At 48.1% G+C, this 27,120-nt stretch overlaps 1 protein-coding gene across 1 annotated transcript in view; it reads right to left on the reverse strand.

Annotated features, from left to right (window-relative positions):
* Positions 1–27,120, reverse strand: part of LOC147098445 (nck-associated protein 1-like) — a 211,110-nt gene that overhangs the window by 43,545 nt on the left and 140,445 nt on the right. Inside the window, exons 20-24 of the mRNA XM_085970119.1 lie at positions 22,317–22,448; positions 18,990–19,208; positions 15,885–16,015; positions 1,134–1,231; positions 525–618 (exon numbers count right to left, since the gene is read on the reverse strand). Of these exons, the coding sequence (XP_085826245.1) occupies positions 525–618; positions 1,134–1,231; positions 15,885–16,015; positions 18,990–19,208; positions 22,317–22,448 (674 nt within the window). The remainder of the gene's footprint in view (positions 1–524; positions 619–1,133; positions 1,232–15,884; positions 16,016–18,989; positions 19,209–22,316; positions 22,449–27,120) is intronic.

Below are 27,120 nucleotides of genomic sequence, written 5' to 3' on the forward strand. Positions count from 1 at the left end.
AAAATGTAAAGCTTTGAAAATGTGTTGACTGTTTTGAAAATGTTTATGTTTATAGAGCACTAACAAAAGTGTTACTGATATTATCTTTATTGTTTTCTTGAAAGTTGATTGATATTGATTTTGTTAAACCTCAAAGAAAGGGGGATGTAACGATTAATAACATGTCATTCTATAGTGGACACTAGGTGGAGCCGTAGAGCTGTATATAGCTGTATGTATAAGACTACACTACCCAGCTGTATATATATTAAGACTACATTACCCATGAGGCACTAGGCTACCCACAAGGCAACAGTCAAGATGGCAGCCTGCACACAGGAGCACACATGCTGCATCTCTACAGATACTGTACCTAGAGAACGTGTACTGAATAAATGACTAGCTAGAAGCTAGCTGTGTTCATAATAAGAATGTCTAGTTATTAATGAACATAACAACAGACAGGGAATGTGACAGACAGGCAATGTGACAGACAGGCAATGTGACAGACAGAGAATGTATCAGAGAGGGAATGTATCACTCACAGGTTAGACGTCTGGCTAGTGCGGTCATCAGGTCTGGTTTCTGTAGGTTGGACCTTACCTGGACCAAGATGTCCATGTTCTCCACCACCAGTTTCTGTTTGAACAATAAAAAGTACAGTGTGCATCACCCCTGATATTTCCCTGATATCTCGCTCGTCACTCCCCCATCACTCCATGCCTCACTTGCTCATCCTGCTTAGCCGCAGCCTGCTCCATTTCTGTTATGCCATCTTGTCTAGCCCCATGCCATGTTCTCGCTGCCCCCCCCTCAGCCTAACAACCTTGCTGATGACCATGCTGTCTCGCCCAGCTTGGCATAGCCACATTCATCTGCCCCACTCAACTCAGCTTGGGCCTGATTCGCCCACACTTCCAGCCTTGCTATCCCCAGTGCGCCTCCCGCACCCTGCTCAAGCCCAGCCTGCCCAACCACCACCCATTAACATCAGAAAACTTTACAGATTTAGACACCAGCTGCTCCTGAACATGGGACCTCCCCACCGGCAGACCCAAGGTTTGACTGTAGCTGGCTGTCACTGGGTGGCAGGAACCATTCCCTGGGGCACACACCACTGATTGCATCAGAGAGCCAGACAACACTTCCCTTACCTTCAGCTCGTTCACCTGCGAGGTAATGTGCCACATCAGGTGTTCACTCAGGTGCTTCATTCCATACGGTCCAATCAGTTCTGCCAACGCTTGCAGTTCTGTTAAGTTAAGAGACATTGATTGAAGTCAGGAGCGAAGACCTTTTTGCAAAAAACAAAATGAATCCAACATTCCAGTTTTATTTACAATGAACAGCCCCTCCTGACAGGTGAATCCAATGGAGGTAATTCGGTCATTTCAACTGACTTATACCGGGGACGGCAGGGGCAGCACAAGGTTCATTCACTGCAGTCCGAGGTCTGTGAGCCACCAATGCTGGGTCCCAGGGATCAGAGTCACTCCTGGGAAGGGTGTCGATCGATGGCCCAGTGCTGCAGCAGTGAGCAGCACCCCCAGCACAAGCTGCACTTCCCGCAGAAAGGTCCACCCACACTCTGCCCTGTAGACCTGAGCTTCTCCAGTCAGTCCTCCTGGCTCCTCCTCTTTACACTTGGGATCAGTGCTGTTTCCCTCCTCTGTAACCTACCAAACGCACGGATCTTACCTGTGTGCTTTGCTGAACCAGTAACCATTGTAAGAGCTGGCCACAACCTCTTGGACTGTGAAGTTGTAGACTTCATGAATTACTGACCACAGCAGGACACATTTGGAATTCAACCATGGAGGTCAGCACGCCCCACACAATGTTCAGCCATGGAGGTCAGCACGCCCCACACAATGATCAACCATGGAGGTCAGCACGTTCCACACAATGTTCAACCATGGAGGTCAGCACGCTCCACACAATGTTCAACAATGGAGGTCAGCACGCCCCACACAATGTTCAACCATGGAGGTCAGCACGCTCGACACAATGTTCAACCATGGAGGTCAGCACGCTCGACACAATGTTCAACCATGGAGGTCAGCACGCCCCACACAATGTTCAACCATGGAGGTCAGCACGCTCGACACAATGTTCAACCATGGAGGTCAGCACGCTCGACACAATGTTCAACCATGGAGGTCAGCACGCCCCACACAATGTTCAACCATGGAGGTCAGCACGCTCGACACAATGTTCAACCATGGAGGTCAGCACGCCCCACACAATGTTCAACCATGGAGGTCAGCACGCTCGACACAATGTTCAACCATGGAGGTCAGCACGCCCCACACAATGTTCAACCATGGAGGTCAGCACGCTCGACACAATGTTCAACCATGGAGGTCAGCACGCTCGACACAATGTTCAACCATGGAGGTCAACACGCCCCACACAATGTTCAACCATGGAGGTCAGCACGCCCCACACAATGTTCAACCATGGAGGTCAGCACGCTCGACACAATGTTCAACCATGGAGGTCAGCACGCTCGACACAATGTTCAACCATGGAGGTCAACACGCCCCACACAATGTTCAACCATGGAGGTCAGCACGCCCCACAAAATGTTCCTTCCACTAAAGGGGCGCGCTGGCCTCCACGGTCGAATAGCCAGTCGGCATCACGCGAAGCTCTGCGCTGGCAGCATCAGTTCATGAAAGCCACACTGTACCCACTGGACTGTCTATACTTCAATCGTTATGTTGTGCCCAACTACAGAAGTAAGCTCAGTCTGACTGAAATCTGTGAGCCCAAAGTTGCAGGGACTCGGAATATGGGCAACAGGGGCGGGGCAGGACAGAACCTCCCCCACTACCCGAGGCCTTCAAAATGCTGAACACCAGGAATGCACAGGCGTCACTTGTACCCAGCACTGCTAGTGGGCACATCATAAGAAGTACCTTGCATGGCGTACATCCCTCACTTTCATAGTGTCATCATGCACCTGCTCGTTTTTCTGGGTGTGAAGGGATGCATGTTGGTCAGAAGGATAAAGTGAGACAATATAAACTACATGGTATAATTTTAAAGGGGGTGCAGGAAGAGAGAGAGCTGGGGGTGTATATACACAAATCTTTGAAGGTGGCAGGACAAGCTAAAAAGGCTGTTAAAAAAGCACCTGGGATCCTTGGCTTTATTATTAGAAATATAGAATCAGAGAACGGTTACTGCACAGAAGGAGGCCATTCGGCCCGTCGAGCCCGTGCCGGCTCTCTGCAAGAACACTTCCGCTAGTCCCACTCCCCCGCCCTTTCCCCGTAGCCCTGCAAATGTTTTTTTCTTCAGGTACTTATCCAATTCCCTTTTGAACACCATGATTGAATCTGCCTCCACCACCCTCTCAGGCAGTGCATTCCAGATCCTAACCACTCGCTGCGTAAAAAAGTTTTTCCTCATGTCGCCTTTGGTTCTTCTGTCAATCACCTTAAATCCGTGTCCTCTGGTTCTCGACCCTTCCGCCAATGGGAACAGTTTCCCTCTATCTACTCTGTCTAGACCCCTCATGATTTTGAACACCTCTGTCAAATCTCCTCTCAATCATCTCTGCTCTAAGAAGAACAACCCCAGCTTCTCCAGTCTATCCACGTAACTGAAATCCCTCATCCCTGGAACCATTCTTGTAAATCTTTTCTGCACCCTCTCTAAAACCTTCACATCCTTCCTAAAGTGTGGTGCCCAGAATTGGACACAATACTCCAGTTGAGGCCGAACCAATGTTTTATAAAGATTCATCATAACTTGCTTGCTTTTGTACTCTATGGTCCCGATTTTCGGCTTGTGTGGGAAATGGTCGGGTTTCCCCAAATGTGGGGTTACTTACACACGTAAAAAAGTGTCAGCCAGCTCCACGCAATTTTCCCTCAAGTGGCCAATTAATTCCCAGCATGTGGGAAGCCTTGCTAATTGTCCAATTCGAGTCAGAAAGCTCCACAGTATGATGTCATCATTCATGGTGCTTTCAAGGTCCATAGCAAGCACTGCATCCTCTGAAGGCTTCCAAACGAACCATACAGGATGGCAGAGGAGCCTGCAGCAGCTGTGGCCAGTGCCAGACCCCGAGCTGCCTCCAAATTCGACGAGGCTTCACTGCAGGCATTATTGGATGGGGTTAGGGCCCACAGGGAGGACCTCTTCCCTAGGTCAGGGAGGAAGAGGCCTCCCACTGAGACCAATGCTGCATGGATGCAGGTGTCAGCAGATGCCAACTCGCTGGGAGTCACCAGAAGAACCTTGGCATTACATCTCTAACTCCTTCCTTTACTCCCCCACAGTACCATCCAGAGCCCCTGTCCTCACTGTGGAGGAGGAAGAGGCTGTGCAGCCAGACTCCTCAGAGGAAACTCCAACCTCTGAGGGTGCAGCGTCAGCAGAAGTAAGCGCACCCAGCACCAGCGCAGACACTCACACCTCGGGGGGACCTTCGGGACATAGAGTAGTGTTGTCACCTGGTATTTCACAACTCACAAGTGAGCCTCAGCAGGCTCTGGAGACAGGGACAGCAGTGGAGAGTCCTCGTCGGAGGGCGCAGGACTCTGCCAGCTCAGCTCAGCTGCGCTGCATGTCGACCCTCTGCCTCTGGGTCCATCTGCAAGAGAAGAGGTGATGGATCTCCATGCACAGATGCAGGGGTCTCTGGCAGGTTTTGTCTCCAGGATCGCTGCGAGTGTGGAGCGAATGGAGGAGTCCATAGCGACCATGAGCAGAGCCTTTGTGGAGTCATTGGTGCATGAACGCATCACCATGGAAAGGTTGGCAACCTCCATGGAGGAGATAACTCGCCAGGGTGCGGAAAACATGGTGAGTGCTCATAAGAGAATGACATCTCTTGAGGAGCGTTGGCCATCTGTTGAACAGAGAAACCAGATCTTCATGGAAGTCCTTCTGAGTAGGACTGCCAGTGCAGAAACGGGTCCCCATGGCCCCCTAAAGCGCAGCAAGGTGTTCTCAAGCCACTTCCAAGCGCTGGCCCCTTCTGGCTTGTGCAGCTTCAGGTGAGTGAGCAGCAGCCTGGTGCTCCTGTTGCTGATCCTGCTGTTCCTGGTTCTGCGGCTGCCGTTTCTGCTGCTGGAGATCCTCTAATGGCAAGAAGGGAAGGAAAAAAAGGCGTCCCATGCTTCTGGTAGATGCCTCCGCTGAGGAAGTGCTGAGTGAGGGTGGCGAGAGGGGCTTCCCAGGAGATCACATTGGAGAAGTGTGTGAGGCTCCAACCTTCCACAGCTGTGCCTAAGCCTTGAAGAAGTAGCCCCAAGCCTGCAACAACAAGGTCCTTCAACATACAAGTGCTGTCCCTTTAAATCGCAGCTTCTCCGATTGACCTGCAGCTGACAGCAAGCAAGCCGGCAAGCTTCCCGCCAGGTCTCATCAGCGGGGTTCTCCGCAGGCGTATTTGATGTGGGGAAAGCCCCAAAGTCGCAACGGCCCCGGAAAATCTACTTCAACAAGGTAATTATTGGTCATTAGTGTGCCGACGACCAGTCCCGCCAGCGGCGGCCGGGACTGAAGCGGGTCGCGGAGAAACGGCGGTCCGAAAGTCGGATGGGGCGGGGAATCAGGCGGGGGGGGGGTCGCGACCCGCTTTTTCGGCGATTTTCAGCCCCCGGCTGCCTGAAAAGCCGCCCAACGGCTGGCAGAAAATCAACCCCTATGCCTCTATTTATGAAGCCCAGGATCCCGTATGCTTTTTTAACCGCTTTCTCAACCTGCCCTGCCACCTTCAACAATTTGTGCACATATACCCCCAGTTCATGCACCCCCTTTAGGATTGTACCCTTTAGTTTATATTGCCTCTCCTTGTTCTTCCTACCAAAATGTATCACTTCGCACTTTTCTGCGTTAAATTTCATCTGCCACGTGTCCGCCGATTTCATCAGCCTATCTATGTCTTCCTGCAGTCTATCACTATTTTCCTCACTGTTCACTATACTTCCAAGCTTTGAGTCATCTGCAAATTTTGAAATAGTGCTCTGTACACCTAAGACCAAGTCATTAATATATATCAAGAAAAGCAGTGGTCCTAGAACCGACCCCTGGGGAACACCACTGTATACCTTCCGCCAGTCCAAAAAACAACCGTTCACCACTACTCTCTGTTTCCTGTCATTAGCCAATTCCGTATCCATGCTGCCACTGTCCCTTTTATTCCATGGGCTTCTACTTTGCTGGCAAGCCTATTGTGTGGCACTTTATCAAACGCCTTTTGGAAATCCATGTACACCATGTCAACCGCATTGCCCTCATCAACCCTCTCTGTTACCTCATCAAAAAACTCAATCAAGTTGGTTAAACAGGATTTGCCTTTAACAAATCCATGCTGGCTTTCCTTAATTAATCCACACTTGTCCAAGTGACTGTTAACTTTGTCCCTGATTATTGTTTGTAAAAGCTTCCCCACTACCGAGGTTAAACTGACTGGCCTGTAGTTGCTGGGTTTATCTTTATACCCTTTTTTGAACAAGGGTGTAACATTTGCAATTCTCCAGTCCTCTGGCACCACCCCCATATCTAAGGAGGATTGGAATATTATGGCCAGAACCTCCGCGATTTCCGCCCTCAATTCCCTCAGCATCCTAGGATGCATCCCATCCGGTCCTGGTGACTTATCAACTTTAAGTACAGACAGCCTTTCTAGTACCTCCACTTTATCAATTTCTATCTCATCCAGTATCTACACTACCTCCTCTTTCACTATGACTTTGGCAGCATCTTCTTCCTTGGTAAAGACAGATGCAAAGTACTTGTTTAGTACCTCAGCCATACCCTCTGCCTCCATGCGTGCATCTCCTTTTTGGTCCCTAATCAGCCCCACCCCTCCTCTTACTACCTGTTTACTATTTATATGCCTATAGAAGACTTTTGAATTCCCTTTTATGTTAGCTGCCAATCTATTCTCATACTCTCTCTTTGCTCCTCCTATATACTTTTTCACTTCTCCTCTGAACTTTCTATATTCAGCCTGATTCTCACTTGTATTCTCAACCTGACACCTGTCATACACCCCCTTTTTCTGCTTCATCATGTTGGCTATCTCTTTCTTCATCCAGGGAGCTCTGGCTGTGGTTGCCCTACCTTTCCCCCTCCTGGGAATGTACCTCGACTGTACCCGAACCATCTCCTCTTTAAAGGCAGCCCATTGTTCGGTTACAGTTTTGCCTGCCAATCTTTGATTCCAATTTACCTGGGTCAGATCTGTTCTCAACCCACTGAAATTTGCCTTCCTCCAATTAAGTATTTTTTCTCTAGATTGCTCCCTGTCCTTTTCCATAGCTAATCTAAACCTTATGATACTATGATCACTGTTCCCTAAATGTTCCCCTACTGACATTTGCCTCACTTGACCCACCTCATTCCCCAGAACCAGATCCAGCAATGCTTCCTTCCTCATTGGGCTGGAAGTGTACTGATTAAGAAAATTCTCCTGAACACACCAGAAATTCTTCCCACTCTCTGCCCTTTACACTATTGCTATCCCAGTCTATATTAGGATAATTGCAGTCCCCCATTATCACTGCTCTATAGTTCTTGCACCTCTCTGTAATTTCCCTGCAAATTTTCTCCTCTATATCACTCCTACTAGTTGGTGGCCTATAGAGTACACCTAGTAGTGTAATGGCACCTCTATTATTTCTTTACGCTAATCAAATAGATTCTGTCCTTGACCCCTCCAGGTCATCCTCTCTTTCCAGCACTGTAATATTCTCCTTAACCAATACTGCCACCCCACCTCCTTTCTTTCCTTCCCTATCTTTCCTGAACACCTTATACATAGATACATAGAAGATAGGAGCAGGAGTAGGCCATTCGGCCCTTCGTGCCTGCTCCGCCATTCGATGAGATCATGGCTGATCCTTTAATTCAGTATCCCGTCCCCGCCTTCTCTCCGTAACCCTTAACCCCTTTTGCCCGTAGAAATATATCTAATTCCCTCTTAAATATATTTAATGAGCTGGCGTACACTGCCCTCTGTGGCAATGAGTTCCACAGGTTCACCACTCTCTGAGTGAAGAAATTCCCCCTCATCTCTGTCCTAAATGGTTTAGCCCTTATCCTTAAATTATGTCCTCTAGTTCTGTTCTCACCCGCCAAGGGAAACATTCCTTCTGCATCCAGTCTGTCTAGACCTGTCAGAATTTTATACACTTCTATGAGGTCCCCTCTCAATCTTCTAAACTCCAGTGTGTACATCCCTAAACTACATAGTCTCTCCTCATAGGTCATTCCCGCCATTCCTGGTATCAGCCTGGTGAATCGCCGCTGCACCCCCTCCATGGCAAGAACATCCTTCCTCAGATGAGGCGACCAAAACTGTACACAGTACTCGAGGTGTGGTCTCACCAGTGCCCTGTACAGCTGCAGCAAGGTATCCCTGTTCCTGTATTCTAACCCTTTTGCTATGAAGGCCAGCATACCGTTTGCCTTCTTGACCGCCTGTTGCACCTGCATGCTCGCCTTCAGTGACTGGTGTACAAGAACACCCAGGTCTCTCTGTACTTCCCCCTCTCCCAATCTATTGCCATTTAAATAATAATTTGCCCTCCCGTTCCTGCACCCAAGGTGGATAACTTCGCACTTGTCCACATTATAGTGCATCTGCCATTTATCCGCCCAATCGCCCAGTCTGTCCAAATCGCTCTGGAGCTTCCTGGTCTCTTCCTCTGAGCCCACCCCCCCTCCTAGTTTAGTGTCGTCTGCAAATTTGGAAATGCTGCATCCGACTCCCTGATCCAGGTCATTAATGTAAATTGTGAACAGCTGGGGGCCCAGGACAGATCCCTGTGGTACCCCACTTGTTACTGCCTGCCATTCAGAAAATGAGCCGTTTATTCCAACTCTCTGTTTTCTATCTGACAGCCAGTTCCCTATCCACGCCAAAACTTTCCCCTTTATCCCATGAGCCTCAATTTTCCATGCTAATCTTTTATGTGGGACCTTATCGAAGGCCTTTTGGAAGTCCAGGTACACCACATCTACTGGCTCTCCCCCATCTATTCTACCAGTTACTCCCTCAAAAAATTCCAATAGATTAGTCAAGCACGATTTACCCTTTGTAAATCCATGTTGACTCTGTCCTATCCTGTCCCCATTTGCTAAGTGCTCCGCTATTTCATCCTTAATGATGGACTCCAGCATTTTGCCCACAACTGATGTAAGGCTTACAGGTCTGTAATTACCTGCTTTTTCCCTACCCCCCTTTTTGAATAGTGGGGTAACGTTAGCTACCCTCCAATCCATCGGCACTGTTCCCGAGTCTAATGAATTCTGAAAAATCATCCTTAGTGCATCCGCTATCTCTAGGGCCACCTCCTTCAGTACCCTAGGATGCATGTTATCAGGCCCTGGGGATTTGTCCACCTTCAATCCCTTTAACTTCCTTAACACCATATCCTTAGAGATATTGATTTGCGTCAGTTCCTCCTTTGCCAATGTCCCTATTTTTCCCGATATCCCAGGGAGGTTTTTTGTGTCTTCCTTCGTAAAGACTGACCCAAAGTATGCATTTAGTTGATCTGCCATTTCCTTATTTCCCATTATATATTCCCCCGTATCTGACTGCAATGGACCAACTTTGGTTTTCACCAGTCTTTTCCTTTTGATATATTTATAAAAGCTTTTGGAGTTAATTTTTATATTTTCCGCCAGCTTGTTTTCGTAAGCTATTTTGCCCCTCTTGATCATGCCCTTTGCCCTCCTTTGCTCTATCTTAAACTGTTCCCAATCTTCCGCTCTGGCGCTTTTTTTGGCTATTTTATACGCCCTATCTTTGGATTTTATGCTGTCTCTAATTTCCCCTGTTATCCACGGTTGAGTCACCTTTTTAGATTTCCTTTTATGCCAGATTGGTATAAACAATTTTTGCAATTTTGTCATTCTATCTTTAAATGTTTGCCATTGTTTATCTACCTCCAGTCCTCTCAGGAACGTTGTCCAATCAGACCTACTCAGTTCCCGTCTCATGGCATCATAATTCCCCTTGTTTAAATTCAGGACCTTAGTCTCTGAGTCAATTTCTTCGCTCTCCATTTCGAGTGAGAAATCGATCATGTTATGATCGCTCTGACCCAAGGGTCCCCGTACAACAAGATTACTGATTAGTCCCTTCTCATATATCCAGGAATATTCACTACCCAATGCTGCCCTTTTTTGAGCCAGGTCTCTTATCACCACGGCATCATATTCCCATGTGGCTATTTGCGCCTGCAGTTCACCAACCTTATCTACCACGCTTCGTGCGTTTACACACATGCACTGTAAATCTGTCTTAGACCTTCTTGTATTCTCTCTTAGTCTGACCCCGCCTAATACCGTACTATTTCTTACTCTAGTGCTATCTGTCTCTCCCAATCCTTTGTGCACTTTGTTTCTCCTTTCTAATGCTCCATCCTGGTGCCCATCCCCCTGCCAAATTAATTAAACACTCCCCAACAGCACTAGCAAACCCCCCGTGAGGACATTCGTTCCGGTTCTGTTGAGGTGCAACCCGTCCGGCCTGTACAGGTCCCACCTCCCCCAGAACTGGTCCCAATGTCCCAGGAATCTAAAGCCCTCCCTCCTGCACCATCTCTCCAGCCACGCATTCACCTGCTCTATCCTTCTAATTCTAAACTCACTAGCCCGTGGCACCGGGAGTAATCCAGAGATTACTACCTTTGAGGTTCGACTTTTTAATCTCTTTCCTAGCTCCCTAAACTCTGCCTGCAAGACCTCATCCCTCTTTCTACCTATGTCGTTGATACCGATATGGACCACAACCTCTGGCTGTTCACCCTCCCCTCTCAGAGTGTTCTGCAGCCGCTCAGTGACATCCTTAGCCCTGGCACCAGGGAGGCAACATACCATCCTGGAGTCATGTCTGCGGCCGCAGAAATGCTTGTCTGCTCTCCTAACTATCGAATCCCCTACCACTATTGTTTTCCCAATCTTCTTCCTCCCATCTTGTACAGCTGAGTCACCCGTGGTGCCATGGACTTGGCTCTGGCTGTACTCCCCACAGGAACACTCGCCCATACCAGTATTGAATACAGGTTGGAGAGCGAGATGCACTCAGGGGAGTCGTGCACTAGAGGAGTAGAGTACAAAAGCAAGGAAGTTGTGCTTTACCTTTATAAAACACTGGTTAGGCCTCAGCTGGAGTATTGTGTCCAATTCTGGGCACTGCACTTTAAGAAGGATGTCAAGGCCTTGGAGAGGGTGCAGAGGAGATTTACTAGAATGGTACCAGGGATGAGGGACTTCAGTTATGTGAAGAGACTGGAGAAGCTGGGATTGTTCTCCTTGGAGCAGAGAAGATTGAGAGGAGATTTGATAGAGGTGTTCAAAATCATATAGGGTTTTGATAGAGTAAGTAAAGGAGAAACTGTTTCCACTGGCAGAAGGGTCGATAACCAGAGGACACAGATTGAAGGTAATTGACAAAATTACCAGAGGGGAGATGAGGAGAATGTTTTTACAGAGCGAGTTGTGATCTGGAACGCGCTGCCTGAAAGGGCGGTGGAAGCAGATTCAATAGTAACTTTCAAAAGGGAATTGGAGAAATACTTGAAAGGAAAGAATTACAGGGCTATGGGGAAAGAGCAGGGAGTGGGACTAATTGGAGAGCTCGCTCAAAGAGCCGGCACAGGCACGATGGGCCGAATGGCCTCCTCCTGTGCTGTATCATTCTACGATTGTATAAATGTGAGGCTTGTGCTCATTTCATTTTCAATTGGAGTTCTACAGCGGCTGTTAATCCTTTGATCCTAGATCAGCTTGATACATTGATAAAACGAATAGCAATTGAAATCAATGTAAATAGCAAGGATTCCTATAACCAGAAAGAGTTTATGCTGCTTCCATTGTGCTTGTCCAGAGACATGTATATTAAGCAAGAGATGTTCTTGATAGAATTGGATGGATTTTATCTCGCAATCCACTTGCTTATGTATGTGTTTGTACCGTTGAACATAGGGTTTGTATTTCTGAACTGTCATTTTATGAGCTTTCTCTGATAACAATGGGATAGAGTGGTTAAAAACAGAAGGCTGGAAAAGTATTGCCTTCCTCACAACTTCTGGTGATTGATCAGATGAAGGTTCCCTCTGCTTGAAGAAGATTTAAAGCTGACACTGAAAGTGATACAACAACTGATGTCATTTAACTTGCCAACAAACAAGGCTATTGTCTTTAAAAAGGCCATTGACCAGAAACTTAACTTTACTGTGGCAACAAGAGCAGGTCAGAGGCTGGGTATTCTGCGGCGAGTGTCTCACCTCCTGACTCCCCCAAGCCTTTCCACCATCTACAAGGCACAAGTCAGGAGTGTGATGGAATACTCTGCACTTGCCTGGATGAGTGCAGCTCCAACAACACTCAAGTAGCTCGACACCATCCAGGACAAAGCAGCCCGCTTGATTGGCACTCCATCCACCACCTTAAACATTCACTCCCTCCACCACCGGCGCACCGTGGCTGCAGTGTGTACCATCTACAAGATGCACTGCAGCAACTCGCCAAGGCTTCTTCGGCAGCACCTCCCAAACCCGCGACCTCTTCCACCTAGAAGGACAAGGGCAGCAGGCGCATGGGAACACCACCACCTCCAAGTTCCCCTCCAAGTCACACACCATCCTGACTTGGAAGTATAATGCCGATCCTTCATCGTCGCTGGGTCAAAATCCTGGAACTCCCTCCCTAACAGCACTGTGGGATTACCTTCACCACAAGGGACTGCAGCGGTTCAAGAAGGTGGCTCACCACCACCTTCTCAAGGGCAACTAGGGATGGGCAATAAATGCCGGCCTTGCCAGCGACGCCCAGATCCCAGGAATGAATAATAACAAAATGAAAGGCATTGTCTGCCTACATATGAAGATCTTTCTTATGAAGAGCAATGAACCATTTTCACCTTTCCTCCTTTCTATTGTGCTGTCCGTATTTCACCGAATGCTATCTATTTTTATTCAATTGTAAATAAACATATTAATTGTTTCAGACAGCAAAACTTAAACTATGAATAATATCAGCCAATCACAGTGAGTGATAATGTAGCAGGTGAGTGCCAGTTACCAGAATACTAATTCGGACCTCCAACTGTGAGGACAGATCACTAAATTCCCTGTGTGGGAATTGCTTGAAACCATTTATGAGCATGTTCTACAAAAACCTGAACATGTTAAAAAATGAATCACAACCGAATAGTACCCTCGAATTTAGCACAAGAACTGGCCGATGAAGAGATGGTGAGACAATAAGCAAGCTCTAGCAGGTCAGTTCATTCAAGGTCTGAATGTCTCATTCAAGATCACTCGGATTCAATAATAAATCCCAATCAGTCTTTGCACTTTCAGCTAGATCTGTATAATGTCTGTTTAAACATCAGTAGGGCTCATTTTAACCGCTGAGAACCTGGCTCACTGTCCCAGAGAGATGAATGATAACATTACCAAATCATGACACTCACAGCAAGTGAGAGCTATCCAGAAGTTTGTCTGGAAGTTACAATTATTTCAGCTTCTGTTAGACTGATTGAGGAACACAGGAATCACTAGATGACAAAAGACCACGGTCCATCCAGTGCACCTTCCACCACCCTGGTAGTCACATGACACAACGATTATGGAGTTGTTGACTAATCCCAGCGATCAATCTGCTGAGACAGGGCAGCACGGTGGCATAGTGGTTAACACTGTTGCCTCACAGCGCCAGGGACCCGGGTTCGAATCCGGCCTCGGGTGACTGTCTGTGTGGAGTTTGCACATTCTCCCCGTGTTTGCGTGGGTTTTCTCCGGGTGCTCCGTTTTCCTCCCACAGTCCAAAAATGTGCGGGTTAGTTTGATTGGCTATGATAAAAATTGACCCTTAGTGTTAGGGGGATTAAATACGTGGGGTTACGGGGATCGGGAGGGATATGTGTTGGTGTAGGGGTTACGGGGATCGGGAGGGATATGTGTCGGTGCAGGCTTGATGGGCTGAAATGGCCTCTATCTGTACTGTGAGGTTTCTGTGATTCTGTGAATCTCTATCAATGAGTCTACAACAGGCCCAAACACCAGGTGAGGAAAGCCCAGTGCTGGAGAGTTTTGGGAACCACAGGTCCAAAGTCACCCGTTCCTCCCGCGCACGTTACACTCACCATACAGCAAGTCTCAAATTACTCATACTGGGTCCCAAAATATTATTTTCTTAAAGAAATCTGTCTAATTTGCATTTGATTCAATCAATACTCACTGCTCCCACCATCTCCCGAGGGAGCCTGTTCCATAGATTGACCACTCGCTCCCTGAAATATTGGTCTTGATATTAAGCCCCCTCACCTTACAAAACGGGCGAGTCTGGGAGAGGCGGAACACTTCATTAGCATATTCAAATCAGGCTCCCACAGTCGGGAGCCTGATTTTGGATTGACTGTTGCTGCACGGGTTTCCCAGGGGTCGGGAAAACGGGCAGTGAAAGGGAGGCGGGAGCTGCCAGCTCCACAAGGGAAGCGTCTCTTCCAGCACTCCTTGTGAGCCAGCAGGAGCAGGAATCCTCCCCCCAAGCCCCTGAAGGAAGCCTTCGGCCCCCCTTCTGCTCATCGCAGCCTCTCCCCTCCCCCCGCGATCACAGGCCTACGCCCACCGCCAACCACCCCCCCCAGCCCCAATCTGCAGCCCACCTCATGATCTGATTCGACCTCCCATCCCCCCCCCCACTCTCTCGCTCCCTCCCTCCTGATTGGCCCTCCTGCTGCTGGCCCTCCTGCCCGGCAGCCAGCCTGTCGATCTGTCAGGCGGGAAACCGAATTTTAAAAAAGGATGAGATCCTGGCGTTAAATTCGGCAGGACCTCCGCGTCACCGTCCTTGCCTTCGGCCTCCCCTGCACCCTCCCCCGCGCCCACATCCGACCCCTCTCCCACACCTACGACCCCACCCCACACCATCCCTCGCTCCCCTCCCCCCGCACCTGAGTTTGAGGTCCATTGTGGGTAAAGTTATGGAAACCCTTATTCAAGTTAAGACCACGGAGCGTCGGGATAGAAATAATATAGAATTAAAGAAATAGATCATAATAGATTGCCAATATGGGTTCATGATTCAGAATTCTGTGCCATTTCGTCTGTGTCATTATCACATTGCAGTTTGTGGGAGCTTGCTGTGCGCAATTTGGCTGCCGCGTTTTCTACATTACAACAGTGACTACGCTTCAAAAGCACATCATTGGCTGTAAAGCGCTTTGGGACGTCCTGAGGTCGTGAAAGGCGCTATAGAAATGCAAGCCTGTCTTTCTTTTCCTTCATGGCCTTGAATGCTTTTTTAATCTTCTTTATGAGTTGCTTTGTTGTCCCGTTGAACCAGGCCGCAGTGTGTTTACACTTGGTATCTTTGCTTTGCAGAGTGCACATTGGCCTATCACATTCTGAATCAGCTCCTTGACGGAACCCCACAGTTCCCCCACTCTCTGAGCCATATTCAAACCTGGCAAGACTCCTCCAGCCCTTAAAGTTGGTCCGAATAAAATGGGTCATTTTTGTTTGAGGTTTACTGACCTCCAAATCTTGTAACTCTGTTTCTCTCTCCACAGACGCTGCCTGACCTGCTGAGTGTTTCCAGCGTTTTCTGTTTTAACTTCAGGTTTCCAGCATCCGCAGTATTTTGCTATTTTTCTGTATTAGTTACAATTAGCAGAACGTCGCCATGGTGATGAATTCGGTCGAAGGGTGTGGCCAGCTTTGTGGGCGGGCCCGGCTTCCAGTGCAATGCTTTTTAAACATAGTGCAAAAGATCGCGGGAACTCGATTTGCGCTGGGCGTAATTTGTGCTTGAAATTCCTCAAACTTTTGCGGCTTGGCCCTTTTGGGGCGAACTGGGCGGCACATACCTACCTCAGTGACTGTGAACCATCGTTAAGTATTAATTAGAGCCTGTTCACGAACCTGAAACATCCGAATATTCCTCAGCATTGAAGATCTGTAGGTTTTCGACAGGCATTGTCACAAAGGCTCTGACAGCGGGGGAGTGAATAATTAGCCCAGAACTGGTCTGCCTCAGAAGACTTTCCAAGTACCTAGAAGAGGAGAATCAGTTAGAAATGAAGCTGATCTTAAATGTCACAAGGTTGCCAGTATATAGGTTAGGGATCCACAGCTCCACTGCCCAGAGCTGAGCTATCAGGTCTCACTGACTCTACAGTAAACAGACTAGAGATGCAGCTGAGACACTGAATCCAACCAGGCGTGGGCAGGTCAGTCAGGTCCCTCGAATCAAACCACAGCCCAAGCATTAAATAGCACCTGCCCCGTGCTCAACACTGCATCAAACTACTGCGCAACTTGGACGAAGAAAATCGCCTGAACATTTCAAGAGTGAATGTTTCTTTTAATTCATTCATGGGATGTGGGCGTCACAGGCAAGGCTCGCATTTATTGCCCATCTGAATAAAGCAGGTGGCACAAATTGAGAAATGTCATTGTTATTATGAAGAGCTCATTCTTAATTCAAGATTATCATTGAGGGGCAGTAGGTGGAGGTGGTCATTGAGGGGCAGTAGGTGGAGATGGTCATTGAGGGGCAGTAGGTGGAGATGGTCATTGAGGGGCAGTAGGTGGAGATGGTCATTGAGGGGCAGTAGGTAGAGATGGTCATTGAGGGGCAGTAGGTAGAGATGGTCATTGAGGGGCAGTAGGTAGAGATGGTCATTGAGGGGCAGTAGGTGGAGATGGTCATTGAGGGGCAGTAGGTGGAGATGGTCATTGAGGGGCAGTAGGTAGAGATGGTCATTGAGGGGCAGTAGGTGGAGATGGTCATTGAGGGGCAGTAGGTGGAGATGGTCATTGAGGGGCAGTAGGTAGAGATGGTCATTGAGGGGCAGTAGGTGGAGATGGTCATTGAGGGGCAGTAGGTAGAGATGGTCATTGAGGGGCAGTAGGTAGAGATGGTCATTGAGGGGCAGTAGGTAGAGATGGCCATTGAGGGGCAATAGGTGGAGATGGTCATTGAGGGGCAGTAGATAGAGATGGTCATTGAGGGGCAGTAGGTGGAGATGGTCATTGAGGGGCAGTAGGTAGAGATGGTCATTGAGGGGCAGTAGGTAGAGATGGTCATTGAGGGGCAGTAGGTAGAGATGGCCATTGAGGGGCAGTAGGTGGAGATGGTCATTGAGGGGCAGTAGGTGGAGATGGTCATTGAGGGGCAGTAGGTGGAGATGGTCATTGAGGGGCAGTAGGTAGAGATGGTCATTGAGGGGCAGTAGGTAGAGATGGTCATTGAGGGGCAGTAGGTAGAGATGGTCATTGAGGGGCAGTAGGTGTATCCACAGTATTTTTGGAGGCCCTGATAATAGCGTGTGAATGAAGATGAAGCTCAATCCTGAGGATTGCAATTCAACACACAAACCACACAACCACCAGTGAACCATCAACCACGGAGAGATTACACTTACTTCTCTCCCACCACCTAGCTGAGATTTCGGGGCCTGGTGGTGCGCTGGACTCGGCCTGCGAACTCCCTCGAGCATCAGGAGATATGCATACATAGCTAACGCCAGATTTAGAATTACATTGCATAGCATTACATAGAATTTACAGCATAGAAACAGGCCCTTCGGCCCAACTGGTGTATGCTGGCATTGATGCTCCACACGAGCCTCCTCCCACCCCTCTTCATCTCACCCATCAGCATAACCTTCTATTCCTTTCTCCCTCATGTGTTTATCTAGCTTCTCCTTAAATGTATCTCTGCTCTTCGCCTCAACCACTCCCTGTGGTAGCGAGTTCCACATTCTCACCACTCTCTGGGTAAAGAGGTTTCTCCTGAATTCCCCATTGGATTTATTAGTGACTGTCTTATATTGATAGCTCCTAGTTCTGGTCCCCCCCCGACAAGCAGAAATATCTTCCCTACGTCTACCCTATCAAACCCTTTTCATAATTTTAAAGCCCTCTATCAGGTCACCCCTCAGCCTTCTCTTTTCTAGAGAAAAGAGCCCCAGCTTGTTCAGTCTTTCCTGATAGCTACATCCTCTTAGTTCTGGCATCACCCCTGTGAATCATTTTTGCACCTTCTCCAGTGCCTCTATATCCTTATTATAATATGGAGAACAGAACGTTGCTCCAAGTGTGGTCTAAACAAGGTTCCAAACAAGTTTAACAGAACTTTACTGCTTTTCAATTCTATCCCTCGAGAAATGAACCTCAATGCTTTGTTTGCTTTTTATGGCCTTATTAACCTTCGTCTCTATGTCTTTGTGAATTAAGTAAAATTAAAACAATTTTTCCACAGGTTTATTATTTTTAAATATTTAAAGAAAGGTAAGTTTATTTTTAGCCCCGTTAGAAACTGTAATTAATTTTTTCAAAAATGTAACGATTGGGACTCGGGAATTGGAAGTACAATTTCAAAATTTGGGGATGACATCAAATTGGGGGGTTTCGTTAACACTGAGGAAGACTGCAACAAAATGCAAGAACACATTAATAAACTTGCAGAATGGGCGTTTAATTGGCAAATTAATGGCCCAGAAATTCGGGTCGGGGGCTTCCCGCGGGTGCAAGCCCCCGACCTGCACTTACCTAGTGCGCCGGCCGTTGAGCTGTGGGCCCACGAGGGATTCCGATCCTGGGCCTGCTCCAACTGCTGGCGCGCAGTGCTTGTGTATCCCGGGGCGCAGTTAGTTCGAAGCGTCCCCTGGGATCATGTGGGCCATGGAGAGCCAATGGTAGCAGGGAATCTGTATTCATAGATTTGACAGGAAGAGCTGTCCGTGATCCCAGGGCCGCACACCCCAAAAAAAATGAAGGAGCATTGGACACGAGTCTACCATGCGGCACCTTAACAAAGGCCTTTTGAAAATCCAGATATATTACGTCTAATCCAAATATGTTACATCTCTCTCTGATGTCAGAACAAACGGATTACTTAACAAAGGGACAAACGCAATGTTGAAATCTGGCAAACTGGTGATTTGGCAAAATCACCAGAAATGGCCCAAGTCATATTTGTAACACAGTTTGGTTATCACTGTCAGTGAGCTTTCTACCTACCATTTGGTGTAGGCGGTGGTCAGGGTTATTTCTCCATTGACATCTACAGCTTGAGATTGCTGCAGCAGCACATCCTTGCAAATCCTGGTGACATCGATGTTAACATAATGTCCGACGGAATGTACAAATGCTATGAACGCCTTGACACTGGACAGTACCTCGGAGGGCTTGGCAATCTCCTGCATAGCTTGGTTGTAACCAGTTAGCCGCACAATAGCTCTGAATGTCAAAATAAAAGGATTGAAAAGACATCAGTCTTCACCAACTGGTGTAGATACAAAAGAGCCAATAACTTCAACAAAGAGGTACAGAGGACACTAACTAAAGGACAGATCATGGAACCCCTTCTTAATAACCGAATCATCGGGAAAGAAAGAAAAACTATTATTACATTTTTTTTAATTATGCTCTAAAACGTTACCCAGCTGCGCAGTTTCATGCAAGATTTTACGTCTGTGATTTTGCAAATGAGATTCAGCAAAAAATTCAATTGAGCAAACGAGCACAATTTGCGGCCTTCTTGCCGCTTGCACCCAAAGCAGAAACTCTACCCGGCAACATCAAAGCTGACGGGAGAATGTTTTATGAATCATAAAAGAGCCAATAAAGGGAGCAAAGATCCTGATTTGATTGAGTAATAGGGATGATCAAACCTCCAACACAAAGGTGGGTGAGGCTTTAATTACCAGTGATCATAATGTTTGACATTACAAGATTTGGAGGTCAGTAAACCTCAAACAAAAATGACCCATTTTATTCGGACCAACTTTAAGGGCTGGAGGAGGCTCAGAGAGTGGGGGAACTGTGGGGATCCGTCAAGGAGCTGATTCAGAATGTGATAGGCCAATGTGCACTCTGCAAAGCAAAGATACCAAGTGTAAATACACTGCGGCCTGGTTCAATGGGACAACAAAGCAACTCATAAAGATGATAAAAAAGCATTCAAGGCCATGAAGGAAAAGAAAGAAAAGACAGGCTTGCATTTCTATAGCGCCTTTCACAACCTCAGGACGTCCCAAAGCGCTTTACAGCCAATGATGTGCTTTTGAAGCGTAGTCACTGTTGTAATATAGAAAACGCGGCAGCCAATTTGCACACAGCAAGCTCCCACAAACAGCAAACAGCAAAAAAGGAAACACTTTGAGAAATACCCCAATCCCTAGGACACCCACGGTACCTCAATCATCGAGGAAACACTTTGAGAAATACCCCAATCCCTAGGACACCCAAGGGACCTCAATCACCGAGGGAAATTGGGGCAGAAGGAGGGAGAGGAAGGTTCCTAGTACAGCTATGTGATGAACATGGACAGAAACGAAGAGCCAGGGATCTTTAGCCCCTTTAAGAAGGGAAAACATGAGGGGCCTCTGAAACTTTCCTCTGTTTCAAAAAATGACTTGCAAACAAAATCATGAGCATAAAAGTCCTCTGAACTATTGACGTCCATCACAGCTGTATTAATATTTTACAATCTTCTCCTTTGTTACGCTCACCAACTTCTGCTCTGACCTAATCAAAATACTCAATGGTGTGTCATGCTCCTCAGCTGCATCATTCGGTACCAGATTCTCATAAAGTTGTTTCCAAGTAGTAACAACACTCAATGCAGCACTAAACATGGACATGTCGTCCATTACCGCTTCGACCAACACAGCGCTACAAACAGAGGAGAATATAGAATACATAGAATTTACAGCGCAGAAACAGGCCATTCGGCCCAACGGGTCTATGCCGGTGTTTATGCTCCACACCAGCCTCCCCCCACTGCAATTACCTCTTCTCATCCTGCCCCCCATATCCCTCTATTCCTTTCTCCCTCATGTACACATCAAACCTCCCTTAATGTATCTATACTATTCGCTTCAACCACTCCCTGTGGCAGCGAGTTCCACATTCTCACCACTCTCTGTGCAAAGGAATTCCTCCTCAATTCTTTATTTGATCAGTTGGTGGCTATAATATATTTATCGATCTTATATTTACGCCCTTGTTCTGGACTACCCCAACAGTGGGGTAGAAATTGGTTATGGCCCGTTGGACCGCACTCCAACCGGGAGACCCACGGTTCGCTTACAATTGGGCCTCGGGCCACATTTCACTGCTTTGCACGAGCTGCCGCCGCCTGTCCCACCCCCGGAGGCAGCTCGCTCGCTGCCTAATGATCAATGTCGGGTCGCTTGCCTCGCCGGCAGTGGCCTTCAAGTAAGTCCCAGGGAGGGGGAAAGGTCAAAGGGAGAGGGCCTGGCCGCAGCCCTCGGGAGTGTCGTGGAGCCTGCACTTCCTGTTCGCTAGGCTGCATCCACGCCTGGGAAACATAAGGTGAGTTGGCCCAGTGCCGGCTCCACTCAGGGCAGCCCAATTTCGCAAAGGGGTCCTAAAACGGGCATTAGGCCACTCATTAGCAAATGCAAGGGGCCGAACCACTGCCTTAGGTGGTCATTCCTGTACATCATCCGAGGCGATAATGCAACTGTATTGGGTATTTTCCAGGCATCCTTGGCATGCAGGCAGAGCCCTGTGAAAATAGTCACCTTTGTCCCCATTTTTCCATCTGAAAAATGGGTGCAACTATGACCAGTTTCTAACTCAGACTCGCCACATCCGACCTATCATAGAATCATAGAATGATCCAGCACAGAAGGAGGCCATTTGGCCCATCGTGCCTGTGTCGGCTCTCCTCATCTCCCCTCTGGTTCTTTAGCCAATCATCTTCAATCTGTGTCCTCTGGTTACCGACCCTCCTGCCACTGGAAACGGTTTCTCCTTATTTACTCTATCTAAACCCTTCACAATTTTGAACACCTCTATTTAATCTCCCCTTAACCTTCTCTGCTCTAAGGAGAACAACCCAGCTTCTCCAGTCTCTCCACAGAACTAGAAGTCCCTCATCCCTGGTACCATTCTAGTAAATCTCCTCTGCAGCCTCTCCAAGGCCTTGACATCCTTCCTAAACTGCGGTGGCCAGAATTGGACACAATACTCCAGCTGGGGCCTACCCAGTGTTTTATAAAGGTTCAGCATAACATCATTGCTTTTGTACTCGATGCCTCTGTTAATAAAGCCAAGGATCCCATTTGCTTTTTTAACAGCTTTCTCAACCTGTCCTGCCACCTTCAAAGATTTGTGTATGTAAAGCCCGATCGAACCCCTTTATAATCTTAACGACCTCGATCAGGCCTCTTGCTTAGTTTTCAGTTTTCCAGAGAAAATAGCCCCAGCCTACTGCTAGTTGCCCCAGAGTTTGAACAGTTTGGGTAAAACTGAAGGGGCACTGTCTCAATGGCACAGCACAGGCCAGCAGCGGGTACTCAGTGTTGTATACATTACTTGGTGAGTCGCACTTCCAGATGGCTTGCCAGGTATTCGGTGGGTAATATTATGTGGTCAAATACGATCAGCTCTCGCACGTGGTTGATGGCCATGCAGTATTCGGTGAGGGTTAGGTGATGTTTATCCATGCTGAAACACAGACACAGACTTATTGCTGCCAATCAATCGCTCACATCATTTCAAAATAGTTTCATTAAATAAGGGTTTCCTGTTTAGTTTGTTTTTTAAAACACCTTCACCAGGAGTCTCTACAGCTCGGGGTTAACCCGGCTAAACCACGTGGTACAGAGGACGGGTTAGCTTCCTGCTGCCTTCCCAGCCAGGGCCGGGGGGTATCTGAAGCCGGGTGGGCAGAATGGCAGAGGTCAGTGACAGGGCTATCTGCAGGCAGCGGCACTACCCTCGAGTACCACAGGCCTCAGCTATCAGAACACCACAATCCAACAAAGACTGGAAAAGCTGTCGGGGGCGGAGTAATGTTACAGAAGCAATTCAAAATATGCATAACACCAGGATCAATGGTAACCAAGCACTCTCAGATAAAGGGCATCCAAGATTGAGTATTAAGTATTCACAGCTTGAGAATCGAAGCCTTTTAGCTCAATGTCACCCAACAAAATAATTAACCATGAATTAAATTCGAAAACCTAACTTTATCTTACGTATTCTTAAGAAAGATTTGCCTTTATATATGTAGCACCTTATCACATCTCTCAAGAATTGAAAATGCTTGACATTTAATGAAGTACTTTTTAAATGCAGTCACTGTTCTGTGGACAAAGCAAATAAGCAGTTAAGCTGTCTCTGGCCGATGGAGGAATGTTATCTGAACAACAAGGACTTTTCCCATCCACCAGAACCACCACAACATGCACATATGAAATTGGGTCAAATCAAAGCCGTACCTCAGAACGCAGCACTCCCTCAGTACTGCACTGGAGTACCAAGCCAGATGACATAGAATTACATAGTCTTTACAGAGCATTTACAGCATAGAAACAGGCCATTCGGCCCAACTGGTCTGTGCCGGTGTTTATGCTCCACACGAGCCTCCTCCCACCCCTCTTCATCTCACCCATCAGCGTAGCCTTCGATTCCTTTCTCCCTCATGGGTTTATCCAGCCTGCCTTTAAATCCATCTCTGCTATTCGCCTCAGCCACTTCCTGTGGTAGCGAGTTCCACATTCTCACCACTCTCTGGGGAAAGAAGTTTCTCCTGAATTCCCGATTGGATTTATTAGCGATTATCTTATATTGGACTCCCCCGCAAGTGGATGCATTCTCTCTACATCTACCCTATCGAAACCTTTCATAATCTTAAAGACCAGCTCACCCCTCCCTCTTCTCTTTTCCAGAAGTGAGAGTTACACTTCGTCAAGCTTCAACCACAACCTCCATAATCAGAACCAAAAAGTCAACAGGCAAATGTTTCAATCCAGTCACTAACGCCGTCTACCCGAACTGGCCCTGGTGCGAGAAGTTCGCCAAAGAGATTGAGGGCGGGAACATGTAGACAGAAGCAGCCCTTAAACTACTGCAGCTGAAATTTAAAGCAATGTGGCCACTTAAAGGAAAAGGACAAGATTTAGGAGCAGATTTTCAACTTTAACAAGCAGAGTGAAAGTATTATCCGCGATGCTCTGGCCGTGGCTCTCTCTCTGACTGTCACTCTCTCTGACTGTCACTCTCTCTGACTGTGACTCTCTCTGACTGTGACTCTCTCCGACTGTGACTCTCTCTGGCCGCGTCACTCTCTCTGACTGTGACTCTCTCTGACTGAGTCTCTCTGACTGTGACGCTCTCTGACTGCGTGACTCTCTCTCTGACTGTGACTCTCTCTGACTGACTCTCTCTGACTGTGACTCTCTCTGACTGTGACTCTCTTTGGCCGCGTCACTCTCTCTGACTGTGACTCTCTCTGACTGACTCTCTCTGACTGTGACTCTCTCTGACTGTGACTCTCTCTGACTGTGACTCTCTCTGACTGACTCTCTCTGACTGTGACTCTCTCTGACTGTGACTCTCTCTGACTGTGACTCTCTCTGACTGTGACTCTCTCTGACTGTGACTCTCTCTGGCCGCGTCACTCTCTCTGACTGACTCTCTCTGACTGTGACTCTCTCTGACTGTGTCCCTCTCTCTGTGACTCTCTCTGACTGTGACTCTCTCTGACTGTGACTCTCTCTGACTGTGACTCTCTCTGGCCGCGTCACTCTCTCTGACTGTGACTCTCTCTGACTGACTCTGACTGTGACTCTCTCTGACTGCGTGACTCTCTCTCTGACTGTGACTCTCTCTGACTGTGACTCTCTCTGACTGACTCTCTCTGACTGTGACTCTCTTTGACTGTGACTCTCTCTGGCCGCGTCACTCTCTCTGACTGTGACTCTCTCTGACTGACTCTCTCTGACTGTGACTCTCTCTGACTGTGACTCTCTCTGACTGTGACTCTCTCTGACTGTGACTCTCTCTGACTGTGACTCTCTCTGACTGTGACTCTCTCTGACTGACTCTCTCTGACTGTGACTCTCTCTGACTGTGACTCTCTCTGACTGTGACTCTCTCTGGCCGCGTCACTCTCTCTGACTGACTCTCTCTGACTGTGACTCTCTCTGACTGTGTCCCTCTCTCTCTGTGACTCTCTTTGACTGTGACTCTCTCTGACTGTGACTCTCTCTGACTGTGACTCTCTCTGACTGTCTCTCTCTGACTGTGTCTCTCTCTGACTGTGACTCTCTCTGACTGTGACTCTCTCTGACTGTGTCTCTCTCTGACTGTGATTCTCTCTGACTGTGACTCTCTCTGATTGTGACTCTCTCTGACTGTGACTCTCTCTGACTGTGACTCGCACTGACTGTGTCTCTCTCTGACTGTGTCCCTCTCTCACTGTGACTCTCTCTGACTGTGACTCTCTCTGACTGTGACTCTCTCTGACTGTGACTCGCACTGACTGTGTCTCTCTCTGACTGTGTCCCTCTCTGACTGTGTCTCTCTTTGACTGTGACCCTCTCTGACTGTGACCCTCTCTGACTGTGACTCTCTCTGACGGACTCTCTCTGACTGTGACTCCCTCTGACTGTGTCTCTCTCTGACTGTGACTCTCTCTGACTGTGTCCTTCTCTGACTGTGTCCCTCTCTGACTGTGTCTCTCTCTGACTGTCACTCTCTCTGACTGTCACTCTCTCTGACTGTCACTCTCTCTGACTGTCACACTCTCTGACTGTCACTCTCTCTGACTGACCCTCTCTGACTGTCACTCTCTCTGACTGACTCTCTCTGACTGTGACTCTCTCTGACTGTGACTCTCTCTGACTGTGACCCTCTCTGACTGTGACTCTCTCTGACTGACTCTCTCTGACTGTGACTCTCTCTGACTGTGACTCTCTCTGACTGTGACTCTCTCTGACTGTGACTCTCTCTGACTGTGACTCTCTCTGACTGTGTCTCTCTCTGACTGTGACTCTCTCTGACTGTGTCTCTCTCTGACTGTGTCTCTCTCTGACTGTGTCTCTCTCTGACTGTGTCCCTCTCTGACTGTGATTCTCTCTGACTGTGACTCTCTCTGACTGTGTCCCTCTGATTGTGACTCTCTCTGACTGTGTCTCTCTCTGACCTACTCTCTCTGACTGTGTCTCTCTTTGACTGTGACTCTCTCTGACTGTGATTCGCACTGACTGTGTCTCTCTCTGACTGTGTCCCTCTCTCACTGTGACTCTCTCTGACTGTGACTCTCTCTGACTGTGACTCGCACTGACTGTGTCTCTCTCTGACTGTGTCCCTCTCTGACTGTGACTCTCTCTGACTGTGACTCTCTCTGACTGTGACTCTCTCTGACTGTGTCTCTCTTTGACTGTGACTCTCTCTGACTGTGACTCTCTCTGACTGTGTCTCTCTCTGACTGTCACCCTCTCTGACTGTCTCTCTCTGACTGTGACTCTCTCTGACTGTGTCTCTCTCTGACTGTGACTCTCTCTGAATGTGTCCCTCTCTAACTGTGTCCCTCTCTGACTGTGTCCCTCTCTGACTGTGTCTCTCTTTGACTGTGACCCTCTCTGACTGTGACCCTCTCTGACTGTGACTCTCTCTGACTGACTCTCTCTGACTGTGACTCCCTCTGACTGTGTCTCTCTCTGACTGTGTCCCTCTCTGACTGTGTCTCTCTCTGACTGTCACTCTCTCTGACTGTCACTCTCTCTGACTGTCACTCTCTCTGACTGTCACTCTCTCTGACTGACCCTCTCTGACTGTCACTCTCTCTGACTGACTCTCTCTGACTGTGACTCTCTCTGACTGTGTCTCTCTCTGACTGTGACTCTCTCTGACTGTGTCCCTCTCTGACTGTGTCCCTCTCTGACTATGTCCCTCTCTGACTGTCACTCTCTCTGACTGTCACTCTCTCTGACTGTCACTCTCTCTGACTGTCACTCTCTCTGACTGTGACTCTCTCTGACTGTGTCCCTCTCTCACTGTGACTCTCTCTGACTGTGACTCTCTCTGACTGTGACTCGCACTGACTGTGTCTCTCTCTGACTGTGTCCCTCTCTGACTGTGACTCTCTCTGACTGTGACTCTCTCTGACTGTGACTCTCTCTGACTGTGTCTCTCTTTGACTGTGACTCTCTCTGACTGTGACTCTCTCTGACTGTGTCTCTCTCTGACTGTCACCCTCTCTGACTGTCTCTCTCTGACTGTGACTCTCTCTGACTGTGTCTCTCTCTGACTGTGACTCTCTCTGAATGTGTCCCTCTCTAACTGTGTCCCTCTCTGACTGTGTCCCTCTCTGACTGTGTCTCTCTTTGAC

Source organism: Somniosus microcephalus, chromosome 29, assembly GCF_052327205.1.
Source record: "Somniosus microcephalus isolate GS21.2 chromosome 29, FLI_Smic_1.0, whole genome shotgun sequence".
Taxonomy (NCBI): Eukaryota; Metazoa; Chordata; class Chondrichthyes; order Squaliformes; family Somniosidae; genus Somniosus; species Somniosus microcephalus.